The following is a 15074-nucleotide window of genomic DNA, read 5'->3' as shown; positions in this document are numbered from 1 at the left end:
TACTTGGAAAAAAATTTCAGGAGTGGGTTTTAAGGTAAACGGTGGAGTGTTTATGCTCCTGAGCCCTATTCGGACGGGATTCGTTTCCCGCGGAGAGGAGGAGTGATTCAGCAAGATGTCTGTAATGTTTATGACCAGTTTGCATGGAGCGGCTGCTCGATTTACTCACTGACTTCACCTTAAAAAGAGTTTAAAAAGTCGAAGCGAAAAGTTTATTTATATAGCGCCTTTTACAGCAGGCATTGTTACAAAGGACCTTTACAGAAAAAAAATCTAGGTCCACATGAGCGTCGCCAGTGGCGACAGTGGCAAGAACAACTCCCTAAGAGCAAGAGGAAGAAACCCTGAGAGGAACCAAGACTCAAAAGGGGAACCCATCATCCTCTGGTCATCACCGGACAGCAAAACAATAACACAAGTAATATGAGAATACAGAGAATATGGTTTCAACGTTAGTATAAAATATTAAACAGAAAAGGGGAAAAGCAGGTGAAGCAGTGGCCGTGGTTTAATAATTCGAGTCAGCAGCAGTGATAAAACATTTAATTTAGCTATTATTTTGAGGACCCTAACTAACTGTTTTTCTGTAGTTTTTACATGTTCGTGTTGTACACAAAAGGTAGGACAGTAACGCTACATATCGGCTTAATTTTAGCCACAGAAAACGCAAGAAAAGGCTTCTTCAGGAGCCTTAATACTTCACCTTTTCAACCCCTTGAGACCACCAGTGGTTCCAAAATGCACTTCGTCATGTTCTTCATAACTTTCATATTCCATAAGCTCCATTCAGAAGCTGGGCGTCATGTGAGGCTGTAGCTCTTCTCTCCAGTCTAATAGACGGTGATGTCATTTTAAACCCTTATAATAAAAGAAGCTGAACTTTGTTTTTCTACTGAAAGTCGACCCGTTTTTCCCCAAATCTGGGCTCTAAACTATAAACAGACGGCGTCTCTTCAGTGATCTGCTCTGGAAACATCACTTTTATAGAATAACACAAAGAGCGTCGGAGATTTTTGGCTTTCAGCAGTGAATTGTAAACATGTAGTGATATGTTTATGATCATAAAGCACATTTACTGTTAATTTGAGGGGAGATTTTAAAAAAAAAGTAAAAATTAATAAATTAATAAATGGACAAACCAAATTATATCCTGGTCAAGAACCTCCTTTTTCCTCAGAATGTGACGTGTGGAGTGTGTATGCTTTTTACTGACACGTCAGTTCGCACAGGATTAATATAATGTGGGGTTATTTCTACTGCTTGCTTTACAAAAGGTAAAATATGGCCAGAATCTTTACTGAAGTGTAAGGCAGTAAACATCCATCCATCCATCCATTTTCTAAGCCGCTTCTCCGTCAGGGTCGTGGGGGATGCTGGAGCCGATCCCAGCAGTCTTCGGGCGGAAGGCAGGACACACCCTGGACAGGTTGCCAGTCCATCGCAGGGCAGGGCAGTAAACATGACTTACATTTGGCGTTGGTACAGGACTAAAGTCACCGAGAAACGGTGGTAAAAATGACGATACTTCACCACCGCGAGTAAAGAGAAGCTGAACGATTTAAATCACTACTGATACAGAGGTTTTGGTCTGTAGGCGGAGCCTTATTTAGCCACGCACCTGCATTTTAGAGCAAGAAACGAGAACCCAACTTTTTTGTGCTTTGATGAAAAATAGTATGATTTTATGTGTGTACAACTGTTGTACTGTGCTGCCTTTGAGTTCTGCTCAAAATGAGCTAAAATTGTCACCGAAACAATCATTACTGAAAGATTTAGCAAAGTTGGCAGTGTAATTATTGTTTAATGAAATTCAGTCATGTATATTATAAAATAAATGAAATCATGGTATAAGTTTAGCTTTAACTAGTTTGAACCATAAAATATGAAGTGTACCATAACTTTTGCACTAGACCCATTTAATGTCCTAAGGAATGTGAAATGTGTTCCCTGTAGAAAATGTTACATTTGAGCGGGGATGCCCAAACTTTTGCATGCACGTAGGTGTTTTCAGTAAAGCCTGTGTTTTCCCTGCAGCTTCTCCGTCCATGCGTGGCTCCACTCCACTGGACGTGGCTGCTGCCTCTGTGATGGATAATAATGAGCTGGCCCTGGCGCTGAGGGAGCCGGACCTGGAGAAAGTACGACACCCACACAATCCGCACAAACTCCATCCCCCTCGCTGTCATTCTGTCATTCCTGTTTTTGTGCTCTTGCTGTGTTTCTTTTTATGCAAGCTGAAAACTTTGTTTAGGTCGATCTGTACCTGAAATACAATAAAGCTAAATACATACAGCAGGCCAGGAGCACAAGAGGAGTAGGAGTCAGGACAGTGTGTGAACAAGCACATCTAGAAACCGCTAGAATGCAGAATGGATTTGTGAATATCCGGCATCACCTGCAGACCCTCTGTTTTGAATCAGAATTTGGGATTTCACACACACTGAAAGAGATTCATTTGCGTGGCTTGGGACGTCAGTAAGTTCATTTTATTTATCGTCATATGAACGTGATTTTTTTCCGATGCAACATTATTTTATGTGCTGTCTCTTCAAATTTGAGATCTTTTGTCGACTACATAAAGTCACACAGCCAGTCACTGTTGTCTCTGGTGTTGCCTTCTGACTGACTGAGTATTACAGCAGTTAGTTCTGGCCACGCAAGCTGATTGGTTGAGAAGCGTTTTAACTGTGCTGATATTTCGCCATAACATTGTTTTTTTTTTCTTTCTCTCTCATAAATACCGTATCACTCACTCTGCTGAGATGCCGTTGCTAAGCAACGACTTTGACAGCTGTAGGAGACACTCATGCTATTTGAACGTTTTACTTCTTACTTTGCCACAAACAGAAACTCTTAAGCCCACATTTGACCGACAGCCGATTTGGTCCGACTCTGAAGATGAGACGACACTAAATTCCCAAACTGTCAGTCGGTCTGTGTGGAGCTGGAGAACAAACCGGCTGAGCAGCGAGTGGGCGGAGCTCGTTACTCTGACGTAGCAACAGGCTGCTCGTTAAGGAGCTGTAATTTAGAGGAAGGAACTGAACATTAAAACACATTAAACGCCGCGTTCACGGCCAGTTTATTCATTTCTTACTTTAAGTGTTGTATAAAAGTGATAGAACACATGAGGCCGTGTGTTATCGCTGTAACCGCTGTGATGATGTACGGCGACCAAATCACAGCCATGATGTTATTTCGGTGGTACCACGCCCCCTCTCATGTACTATTGCTTAAGCAGCAACTAGAACTTTGGAGTGAAAGCAGACAACTCGTGAACTAATGGATTTGTAGTTTATTTGCAGGTATTACTGGCCACCAGAGAGGCAGGCTAAAGCACTAGTCCAACAGGATCAGTTGTACATAGGGTAATGTAATCACGACCGGCCTTACTCAGTTGTTTTAGTTCTGCTCCGACGTCACTAAAGGTTCCTGCAGCCTTTACCTTCTACAAAATGAGCCATACAAATAAGCAGGTTATAGTAATCCCATGCAAATTGGCATGTCAGTACAAACACTGTCAACAGGGCTTGTTGTCACTTCATCCCACTTATATCTGAATGATTTTGTGTGTATGTGTGCAGGTGGTTCAGTACCTGGCGGGCTGTGGGCTGCAGAGCTGCGTGATGTTGGTGTCCAAAGGTTACCCTGATATAGGCTGGAATCCTGTGGAAGGAGAGCGATATCTGGACTTCCTCCGCTTTGCTGTCTTCTGTAACGGTAAGAGCCGCACACTTTGTTGTTTTTTTTTTTTTTTTAATATTGACAAGCTGTGTGCCACAGCAAGAGTGAGCAGAGAGAAACTGCCATTTATGTCTTTTTATATGAATATCTGTCTCCTCTGTCTCTGTCTGTCACTCCGTGTCCCTCTCGCAGGTGAGAGTGTGGAGGAGAACGCGAACGTGGTCGTCCGGCTTCTGATTCGTCGGCCTGAGTGCTTCGGCCCTGCCCTGCGTGGTGAGGGTGGGAATGGGTTGTTAGCAGCGATGGAGGAAGCTATTAAAATATCAGAGGACCCCAGCAGAGATGGACCGTCCCCTACATCAGAGGACAGCAAAACACTGTAGGCACTGCAGGACACTAATAATAGTAAAAGCCACTGAATTCTGAAGTTTGGGGGTTTGGGTTGATTCTTAGATGCATCGCAATGTGGACGTGGACGGTTCTAAATCGATTCACGAATGTAAAAATCGATTTTCTAAATATTTAATTTATAACGTAATGTTGACGGCATGTAAAAGGCAGAACTTGGAAGTGCGGATGTGCAGCACCCAGACAGTCTGAGATGGCACATAATAAAAACACAACTGGATGAGTGAGAAATCCGACTGGCACTGCATTAAAAGCCAGGTTAGATCAGGAGTCATAGCCCAAATGTTAAGAAGAGCCGTTTTTGTCCTTTCAACAAAAACTAAACCACCTTGGGAGCCACAACATTTAATGTCCAGTATGATGACATTAACGACGTCCAGTATGACGACAACGCAGACTTACTTTGCTCTGCTTTAAGCTTCAGCTTTGGTCGCTTTCCTCCCATCTCCGCCAGAAGACTTGCCCTCTAAAGTGGGTCAAGTTTCTTGTAAAACGTCTCTCAACATTCAACTGTTTTACAAGGTTGAAGTCAGATTCTTGTTCGCCAGCTTTTTGTTTTAATTTCCCCGTTCTACCTGAAATTCTGCCTGAGGTGCCAGAATGTAAATGCGGCACCATTTAAAAACAGAAAATTTGAAGGAGAAGCGACTTCACAACTTTTTAGTCTTTGACAGTCTCTCGTTGCAGATTTAACATACCAGGATACCAACTGTGCTGCTTATAAATGCGAATAAGGCCATTCGTCTCCAAATGTTCATCTTTAATCTCTCTCTTTGTCTTTTCCTTAGTTACTAGCCAGGCAGGATTGCGTTGCTATGTGACCTGCACTCTGGACGCCAGTTCTGAGTCATTAAGAACCAGGGTTTTCACGCTATGTTGCACACTTTAGAGCTGATATACAGCGACCTGTCTCAAAGATATTTTACTGACACAGCGACCCCCCACTTTCTACAATGAGACCACTGCCACCAAACCTTTTGTGACCATAACAGAGCATTTTAGTGCAGATGAGGGGCAGCAGCGTCTCATGTGCTCCAAACAAGAGCAGTGAGTGAGAGTCTTCCAGTTCACTCGCCACAGCACTTCCATTTGTTTTATTAATTAAAGATATTGGATGTAAATTCATTATAGATCATTACAGATACTTTGCTTTAAAACTGCCAAGTCGTCACACAGTGAGAAAAAAGAAATCCTGTATAGAAAAAAAAGTTGCATCGATAATCGTTTTATAACTGCATCACAGCCTCTGGATCGTAATTGAATTGTGAGGTGCCAAGAGATTCCCACCCCTAATGAAGTGAGATATATATATATGTATATATGTAATATCCTGATGAATATCTAATATATCTTGTTTTTTATATCAAATTCAACAAGTCTTGGTACAATATTACGTTCTAATAGTTACGTTCAGCTCGACATTCCAATAGTACAGTGTAATTATGGCAAGGCAGCTTTTATTTCCAGTGCTCCGTACTCCTGCTTGAAGTGATCTGCAAAAACATTTAAAATTGGAGCAATTTATTTTCATGATTTGAAGATAAATGTTAAGGAACTGTATCGGTCTGTTCTTGGTTTTCATTTACGTTTGTTCTGATCTGGTTGGCTGTGGTGGTGTTGTTTCTTTATTGATTGTTTTGTCTGCTGCCTTTTTGGCCAGGGGTCCCTTTTTTATTTCAATGTGATTGCACTGGTTAAATAAAGGTAAATATCAAAAGGAGATAAAAACGTGTGTGTGTGTGTGTGTGTTCAGATGCAGTGATATGTTGGAGGATGAGGAGGATGACACCATACACATGGGTAATGCCATCATGACCTTCTACGCTGCTCTGATTGATCTGCTGGGCCGCTGCGCTCCGGAGATGCACGTGAGTCTCAGATTTGTACTCCAAACGCAAAGTGTTTTTATTTTGAAGTTGTGGATATCGGCCTGAGACGTACAGTGGAACAAATTAAAATAATTCCCATAAAATCACTTTCTTTAGCTGATCCATGCTGGTAAAGGGGAGGCAATCCGTATCCGGGCCATCCTTCGCTCTCTCATCCCCATCCAGGACCTGGAAGGAGTCATCAGCATCCCCTTCCCCATGCCCACTCTCGCTAAAGGTAACGCACACACTCTACAGATACATACGGGATAAGGGTGACATGCTAAGGGTAATGTGCATGTTAATTGATATTAGCAGTGAAAGATCCTGAGCACACTAAGTTGACAAAGCTGTTGCTGAGGTGTCCCAGGAGGTTGCCATGGTGTTGCCGGGCCATTGCTAGAGCTCCACTAGTGTATGCTCCACCCAAATGATTACTATGTTATCCAAGGTAGTTGCTAGGCTGTTGCTATGGTATCCCATGTAGTTGCTAAGCTGTTGCTAGGCCATGCTGTTGTGTCCAGGTGGTTGATATGGTGCTGCTAGGGCTTTACTATGGTGTCCCATGTGGTTGCTAAGGTGTTGCAGGGCCATTGCTTTGGTATCCCAGATGATTTGCAAAGTTTAAGTTATGGCCAGGTCATTTCTGTTTTATCCCAGGTGGTTGCTAAAGTGTCACTAGGCTATGCTGTGGTATGCAAGGTGGTTGCTAAAGTGATGCTAGGCCAATTCTATTGTGTCCCAGGTGGTTGCTAAGGTTTTGCATGGCCGTTGCTGTGGTGTCCAGCTGGTTTCTTTGACCTGTGGAAATCCTGCATAAAAAAATGTTGAATAATAAAATGAACTGTAAGTTGGCTTTGTCAGCTGTCCTTGCTTTAGTCATGTACTTATGTTTTAAATGACCACAAAAGCTACCATCTGACAGAAAAGTTTGTAAAGACGAGATGAGAGAACAGGTAGTGACAAGATTCAAGATTCAATGGCAGTAGTATTTAGATTCAATACAGCGGTATGTGTGTAATGATCCATGATCATCAGTAAACAGTAGTAAACAAATTGCTGTGAGCCACCAGTGACCCACACTTCCATTTTCATGCTCTACATTTTTGTTTTATTGTTATATTTTTTATATTTTGCCTCTTTGTGCCTCAGATGGTTCTGTGGTGGAGCCAGACATGTCTGCTGGGTTCTGTCCGGATCACAAGGCAGCGATGGTTCTGTTTCTGGACCGTGTTTATGGTATTGAGGACCAGAACTTCTTGCTTCACTTGCTGGAGGTCGGCTTCCTGCCTGACCTCAGGGCCGCCGCTTCATTGGATACGGTCAGTCATGGGGTGCATCTTGTATCTTTGTGTGTCCTGTTTTCCTTTCCTTGCATCTTTTCTTTCTATTTTAGTTGGTCTCTTTGAGGACATGAAGAAAACATCCAGTGATGAGATGATGACGGAGGAAAAAGCACTGAGATCTAAGAAGCTCTTCACTCAGTCGTTGCTTTCAAACGAATCATCACTTTCATAGAACTTGTACCCACATCAGGTCCTACAACAAAAAAAGGCATTTGGCATTTTCTCCAAAAGATATTTAAAAAATTTTAAAAAACCATTAAAATGACACGTACCAGTAAATTCAGTAAAACAGTAATTTTGCTTTAAAATGAGCAGGTTCTCTGTAGTAGATGTATTCACTTATTTTCACTTCAATCAACAAAACATGGAATTTAATCAGGGCGCCAAAACTTTTACATCCGAAATGTATGTAGCCTTTCTCTGAATTCCTCCCCTCTCATCTCCTTTCAAATCCACTAGCAAACATGGCTCAAAGACATCTCGTAACTACTCTTGCTCTTTGTCTTTAAAGAGCCCCACTGGTGCTCATCTCTCTTGTCATCACCTGCATTTTACCTTTTCAGTTCTGTGACGTGACACATGTGAATGATGTTTTTTATGGTAGTAGGTATTTTTGGCTAAATATTTTTTGCAGACTGACAGACTTCTTGCTTTTTCACTAAACTCCAGATCCATGACAATTGGGACTGTATGTGAAAAGCTAATAAAATTGAATTAAATTGAAAACAATAAAAAAAATGCTATATTTGATGTTTACCTTATGAATTATTGGAAGTTGGAATCTTTACTACTGTGTTACATCACTTTTCTTTTTAACATCACTTAATAATCATTTTTGGACTAAAACACTACTTGATCCAGTTTTGAAGGCAGTTTTGAAGCGCAGCTGTATGCCACCTTTGTTATAATATTTTATGCTTCATGTTTTCAGTAGGGTACAGGTCTGGACTGTGGCTTGATAGTATTTAAAAAGGCAGTGTCTAGATGGCAACGCATGCAGCTCCACATTATGTATGTGTGCAGTAACACGTCACTTTACCAAAACAGGTCCAGGTTTTTTTGACTTTACACTGGTAACAGTCCTTTTTTTCCTCTGGCTCAGAGAACTTGATGTCCGTCTGAAACTCCACAGATCACAATGGACACTTCCACTGTGCATCAGTCCTTTGTAGATGAGCTCAAACCCAGAGATGTTGGCAGCATTTCTGCACGTTGTTGACATTTGATCTATGCTGTGTGTAGGACAGTCTTAACTTGCATTTGTGGATGCAGAGACAGAAGGTTATTTATTTATAGTGGTTTGTCAAAGTGCTCCCTGTATCCATCGCATCATGCTGGTTTTTGATACATTGCCATCTGAGATTTCGAAGGTCGTGTTTATATAGTTGTGGTGTTCAGCCTTGTCCTTTATTCACAGAGATTTCTCCAGATTCACTTCATGTTTTGGTGATCGCCTGCACTGTAGATGTGAAACACCTAAAAATCCTTCCCAACGCTCATTGAGGAAAGTTGCTGGATTATTTGCTGACACATTTTTTGGCAGACTGGTGAGCCTCAACTCATCTTTGCTCATGAAGGACTTAGCCCTTCCTGGATGTTCCTTTTATACCCAAACATGATTGCTTTACCTGTTTAAGATGCTTCTCAGTGTCCCTCGTCCTAAAGTGCCCTGTTTATTTTTTGGAATGTGTTGTATACATCAATTTCAGAGTGAGTGGATATATATACACTGCTCAAAAAAATAAAGGGAACACTTAAACAACACAATATAACTCCAAGTAAATCAAACTTCTGTGAAATCAAACTGTCCACTTAGGAAGCAACACTGACAATCAATTTCACAGCTGTTGTGCAAATGGAACAGACAACAGGTGGAAATCATTGGCAATTAGCAAGACACACTCAATAAAGGAGAGGTTCTGCAGGTGGGGACGTGGAGGCCACACACAATACTGAGCCTCATTTTGACACAATACTGAACCTCGTTTTAAGGACATTACATCAAAGTTGGATCAGCCTGTACTTTGTTTTTCCACTTTATTTTTGTGTGGACTCCAAATCCAGGCCTCCTCGTTATTTATATATATATATATATATATATATATATATATATATATATATATATGTACACACACTCACACACTCACCGGTCACTTTATTAGGTACACCTTGCTAGTAAAAGGTTGGACCCCCTTTTGCCTTCAGAACTGTCTTAATTCTTCGTGGCAGACTTTCAACAAGGTGTTGGAAACGTTCCTCAGAGATTTTGGTTGGTTATTTGAGTTCCTGTTGCCTTTCTATCATCTGGAACCAGTCTGCCCATTCTCCTCTGACCTCTCACATCAACAAGGCATTTTCGTCCACACAACTGACCGCTCACTGGATATTTCCTCTTTTTCGGACCGTTCTCTGTAAACCCTAGAGATGGTTGTGTGTGAAAATCCCAGCAGATCAGCAGTTTCTGAAATACTCAGACCAGCCCGTCTGGCACCAACAACCACGCCACGTTCAAAGCCCCTTAAATCCACTTTCTTCCCCGTTCTGATGCTCGGTCTGCACTTCAGCAAGTCGTCTTGACCACCTCTACATGCCTACATGCAATTGCAGCCATGTGATTGGCTGATTAGCTATTTGTGTTAACAAACAATTGAACAGGTGTACAAACCTGTATGTATGTATGTATATATGAGAGATTGAGAGAGAGAGAGAGAGAGAGAGAGACGTTGTTGGGGTGAAACCTAACATATCTTCAGTCCTTACTATGAGTTTAATATTGATCAGATTACATTTACAGATCTTTGTTTTATAATGGGTTTCTCAAGGTTTTCTAAACGTTGTCTTATGGTTGTCTAATGGTTGTCTATTGGTTTTCTAGTTCTATTTCTAAAGGTTGTGTAATTGCTGTCTAATGGTTTTCTGAAGGTTGTCCAATTGCTGCCTAATGGTTTTCTGAAGGTTGTCTAATTTTGTCTAATGGTTGTATAATGGTTTGTAGTGGTTTTCCGATGGTTGTCTTTACTTGCATTTCACTTACTGTCTATTTTAGAACTGAGATCGGCGTTTCTTATTTTCAGCCTTCAGATTTTTAAGGTCTGTCTATTATAACCTTTTTTGTTTTTCATCTGTTGCTGTGTCCCGTATTGGACATTTGACCTCTCTTGTCTGGTGCTCTGTGCTCTGTAGGCAGCTTTGAGTGCTACCGACATGGCTCTGGCTCTGAATCGGTACCTGTGTACAGCCGTGCTGCCTCTGCTGACCAAGTGTGCCCCTCTGTTTGCCGGGACGGAGCCGTTCGCCTCGCTGATCGACTCCCTGCTCCACACTGTCTACCGGCTGTCCAAGGGCTGCTGCCTCACCAAAGCCCAGCGGGACGCCATCGAAGAGTGTCTGCTCGCTGTGTGTGGGTGAGTGAATACACCCGTGAACGTGTCTGTTTCTGTTAGAGCGTGTACGCAGTCGTGTTCATCTCTTGATGATAGATATCCATTGACTTTTCTTTGTTGATTATGTAATTGTAGTAATAAACATCTTGAATTCATAGAATTGAATTGTTCCTTTTTTTAACTTTATTACAGAGTTTATATTCTTTATAATCTTGTATTACATTTTAATTATGACTTTATTGTTCCTGCATTTTAATTTTGTATACATTTTTATTTCTTTTTGTTCTACTTGTTTTATACTGTATTATATTAGGTCAACCTGGTTAATGATGCTTTTAAAGTGCTATAGGTGCTATAGAAATTAAGTGGTCTCCCCTGCTCATCATTTTAATTCATAAATAAAAGGCAGGAGCTGCTCGTCACTCAGCACATTTCTTCTGAGGTGTTTTATTAATATTGTGCATGTGTCCCTGCAGCAAATTGAGGCCTTCGATGATGCAGCATCTACTGAGGCGTCTAGTGTTTGATGTCCCCCTGCTGAACGAGCACACTAAAATGCCCCTAAAGGTGAGACCACCACCACTGGACACCTTTGCCGAACAGTTTAGCACCTGTCAACACCAATGAATGTGTAATGAGAACCAGACATCTGAAGAGCTTAATGCATCTAAAAGCTGCCTCATGAAGTTGTTACATGAAGTTATTATGAATATTTAGCTTGATGCCTTTTGACTTGTAATGTTCTTTTTTTAAAATACAGTAAAGGCAGAGGGGTACATGCCAGGGTGTTGTAAGGCTAAATAGTTACCAGATTCACAACTGTTTTTTCAACATTACGTACAATAATGGGGGCAGTCATGGGCTGGACGTTAGGGAACTGGCCCTGTGACCGGAAGGTCACCGGTTCGATCCACAGAGCCGACAGTCCATGACTGAGGTGTCCTTGAGCAAGACACCTAACCCCCAACTGCTCCCCAGGCGCCGTGGATAAGGCTGCCCACCGCTCTGGGCAAGAGTGCTCACTGCCTCCTAGTGTGTGTGTTCACTAGTGTGTATGTGGTGTTTGACTTCACGGATGGGTTAAATGTGGAGGTGGAATTTCCCTGTTTGTGGGATTAAAAAAGTATCACTTAACTTAATAACTCAGGTTTGCCGGTGGTTTTGAACTATAAATAAAACAGCTATACTTGTGTTGTAGACATTGAGACCCCTGGTTCCCATCACCAACACTGTAAACAAATCTGAGTCACTACAATCAACCATTTCAGAACAAAGCACTCTGGGTGACTCCGAGTTTGCGCACAGAGGAATTTGACTTCCACATTTAACCCATCCGTGCAGTGAAACACCCTCATACATGAACGCCAGTGAACCCACACACTAGGGGGCAGCGAGCACACTTTCGCAGAGCGGTGGGCATCCCTATCCACAATGCCCAGGGAGCAGTTAGGGGTTAGGTGCCTTGCTTTAGGGCATTTCAGTCATGGACTGGCAGCCGAGGAGGTCGAACCGGCAACCTTCTGGTCACAGAGCCAGTTCCCTAACCTCCATTTTTACATCTCAGTTAGGTAGTCATGGAGAAACTTTAGAAAATGTGTGAAATTTTATTTAATACATGATTAAAATTAAGCTATGTGTGCCTGAAGTGCTTCAGCCTTCCTCTTTAATGCTTTCCACTGTAAAGCGGACCACTTGAATGCAGTTGTGTAGTCTCAGTTTGAGGTTAATGTAGTGACTATTTAGTGTGATTTTGATTGCATAATTCTAATTGTCCCTTTTGTTACTGCAAAGTGTTGTAACAGGTTCAAGAAATGTTTTAGACAGGTTAATTGTAGGTTGTTTGTGGGTTCATTTTGCTAAAGACTCTTTTTGGAGAGGTCGATGCTAGGAACTGCCCCAGAGTGTGTGTGTGTGTGTGTGTGTGTGTTAGAAAAGAGGAAAGCTTTGCTCATGTACAGCCCGGCTGTGGACGACAACAGCTGGGAAATAAAGCACTACAATTAGAGTGAAAGCTGGTCTCTTTAATAGTGAATAGTGAATGCTGCAGTGTCTAATCTAAAGTATTCATTTAAAAGACTGTATATCAAAGCATTAACTGACTTGAGCGTCTCACTTGTGTCCTTTCCCAGTTGCTGACTAACCACTATGAGCGGTGCTGGAAGTACTACTGCCTGTCCGGTGGGTGGGGAAGCTTTGGCGCAGCATCTGATGAGGAGCTACACCTGTCCAGAAAACTCTTTTGGGGAATCTTTGATGCCCTGGCCAGAAAGGTACTGAACAGTTAGTCCATCTTGATATCATATGGTCCTTACTGAGCACTGGGCTTGTAACTAGTGTGGTATCATAAAAGACTCAATATCACAGCCTTAATGTCTCTAATAAACCGAGATTCGTAAATCAGACAAGCCATAGTGATCTCATTGCAGATGGAAATAAAGCTGCATAATAGAGGCATATATCAAACATATAATACTGTAGGGGTCAGGAAATGTTAAGAAGAGCCATTTGGTTCTTTCAACAAAAATCAAAGCACCTTGAGAGCCGCAACATTTTATGTTCGTTTTACCATCTTGGCTGTAAATGTGTCTCAAATGTGTCTCAAAAATAAAGGGAAACACTTATTTTGCTCTGCTTTAAGCTTCAGCTCAGCTCTAGCTGCTTTTCTCACATCTCCAGCAGGAAACTTTTCCTCAAAGGTTTCTTCTAACACGTCTCTCAGGGACTTTTTACGAGGCTGAAGTCGCTTCTCATTCGCCAGCTTCTTGTTTGAATTTTCCCGTTCCACCTTAAATTTTGCCTGAGGAGACAGAATGAACCTGCTGCACCATTTAAGGTGGAATGGGAAAATTTGAACAAGAAGCTGGTGAACGAGAAGCGACTTCAGCCTCATGCCTTTTTAGTGTTTGACAGTTTCTCACTGCAGATTAAACACATTAGGAAACAGCTGGAGTGATTATACATGCAAGTAAGTCCATTAATCTCCAAATTATGGTTGTTTGTCTTAAACCTCTCTCGCTTTGCCTTTTCGTTTGCTACTAGCTAGGCGAGATTGTTTGAGTTACTGAGTCGCTATGGTGACCAGCAGTCATCCTTCAGGGTCAAAAATGGGTGAATTAGCAGTTATAGGCTCCAATAACTCCAATGTTTAAGACCAGCTAGCTTTAAAATGGTGTTAGAACAATTAGAAGAGCTTTATTTTACTGCAAATAAGGATTATATATTTTTTTACTTTAAAAAAATCTAATTCTGCTGTGGAGCCGCAACTGGGGAGCAAAAGAGCTGCATGTCTTATGCATCTCTTGCATACAGTCATAGGCAAATGTTTGGGCCCCTCTATTCAAATGACGTGTTGTTGATTTTCGGACTGGACAGGCCCGGGCTGAGTTAGCGTGGAGTGGTCCATGTAGTGATGTACGTGGTAAAGGCGACGTGTTTGTTTCTGTAGAGGTACGATGCAGAGCTCTTTAAGCTGGCTCTGCCATGTCTGAGTGCCGTAGCTGGGGCTTTACCTCCAGACTACATGGAGTCCAACTATGTGGCCATGATGGAGAAGCAGTCGTCCATGGATGCAGAGGGCAACTTTAACCCCCAGCCTGTTGACACCAGCAAGTTAGTAGCATTTTTCTCATGCAATACCTTTTCTCATTAGGTTTTTGGTTAAGGATGAATGCTCTGTTTTTTGTTTGCCAATTTTTGATGTTTAAAACAACCAAAAATCTGATTTTTTTACAGAAACCCCACTATAGTCATTAAAACTTGTCATAAAAAAACTCATGTCCCTAAACTAGTGTGACTTAAAGGGGAATTGCACCAATTTTTCACAGTTTCTGCAACACGGTCAGCCAGAGTGGTTTGATGTGAAATGTTTTATTGTAGAAAAACTTACTGACTCTGATTTCTTTACAGTGCTGGTGATAGAAAGCAGTGGTCACAATGTCTACAATGCAAATATTTAGTGTACCGTTCACTTTGTTTACTATTGAGTGTTAAATCTGGGGAAAAAAAATCTTTATGGGCTGTTTTTCCTGTTTATCCTGTAAGAACCTCTGAAACTTTATTGTAAAACGATCATGAATCAAAGCTTTAGACATCAAGCAGCGTATTCATAACTTCATTTAACGCCTTTCTGTTCGGGGAGCTTTGAACTCCTCAGACGTCTGGTTCCTATCACCATAACTGTGAACAATTCTGGCTCTGTACGTTTCTCCAGGACAAAGCATTTCACATCAGACCACGCTCAATGACTTTGTTTACAGGTTAATGATTTAATTACATCAACATTTTGAAGAAATCAGTGGAATTCCCTTATAATTTAAATAGTTTGAATTAAAAAGTATTAACTATATCTTCTCATCAGGCTATTAGCATGCAAACTGACTGAAATG

The 15074-nt window shown here is 41.6% G+C and overlaps 1 protein-coding gene across 30 annotated transcripts in view; it reads left to right on the top strand.

The window, feature by feature from the left end:
• Positions 1-15074, top strand: part of ryr2a (ryanodine receptor 2a (cardiac)) — a 352340-nt gene that overhangs the window by 233653 nt on the left and 103613 nt on the right. For all 30 annotated transcript variants that reach the window (XM_037544154.1, XM_037544155.1, XM_037544139.1 and 27 more), the window contains 10 exons: positions 2035-2138; positions 3585-3720; positions 3877-4063; positions 5846-5960; positions 6078-6198; positions 7113-7282; positions 10490-10710; positions 11166-11256; positions 12819-12959; positions 14135-14298. In XM_037544154.1, the coding sequence (XP_037400051.1) occupies positions 2035-2138; positions 3585-3720; positions 3877-4063; positions 5846-5960; positions 6078-6198; positions 7113-7282; positions 10490-10710; positions 11166-11256; positions 12819-12959; positions 14135-14298 (1450 nt within the window). The remainder of the gene's footprint in view (positions 1-2034; positions 2139-3584; positions 3721-3876; positions 4064-5845; positions 5961-6077; positions 6199-7112; positions 7283-10489; positions 10711-11165; positions 11257-12818; positions 12960-14134; positions 14299-15074) is intronic.

The sequence above is a fragment of the Pygocentrus nattereri genome, chromosome 13 (genome assembly GCF_015220715.1).
Source record: "Pygocentrus nattereri isolate fPygNat1 chromosome 13, fPygNat1.pri, whole genome shotgun sequence".
Lineage (NCBI taxonomy): Eukaryota > Metazoa > Chordata > Actinopteri > Characiformes > Serrasalmidae > Pygocentrus > Pygocentrus nattereri.
Note: the sequence above shows the minus strand (reverse complement) of the source record. Positions and strands in the feature narration are given on the sequence as shown.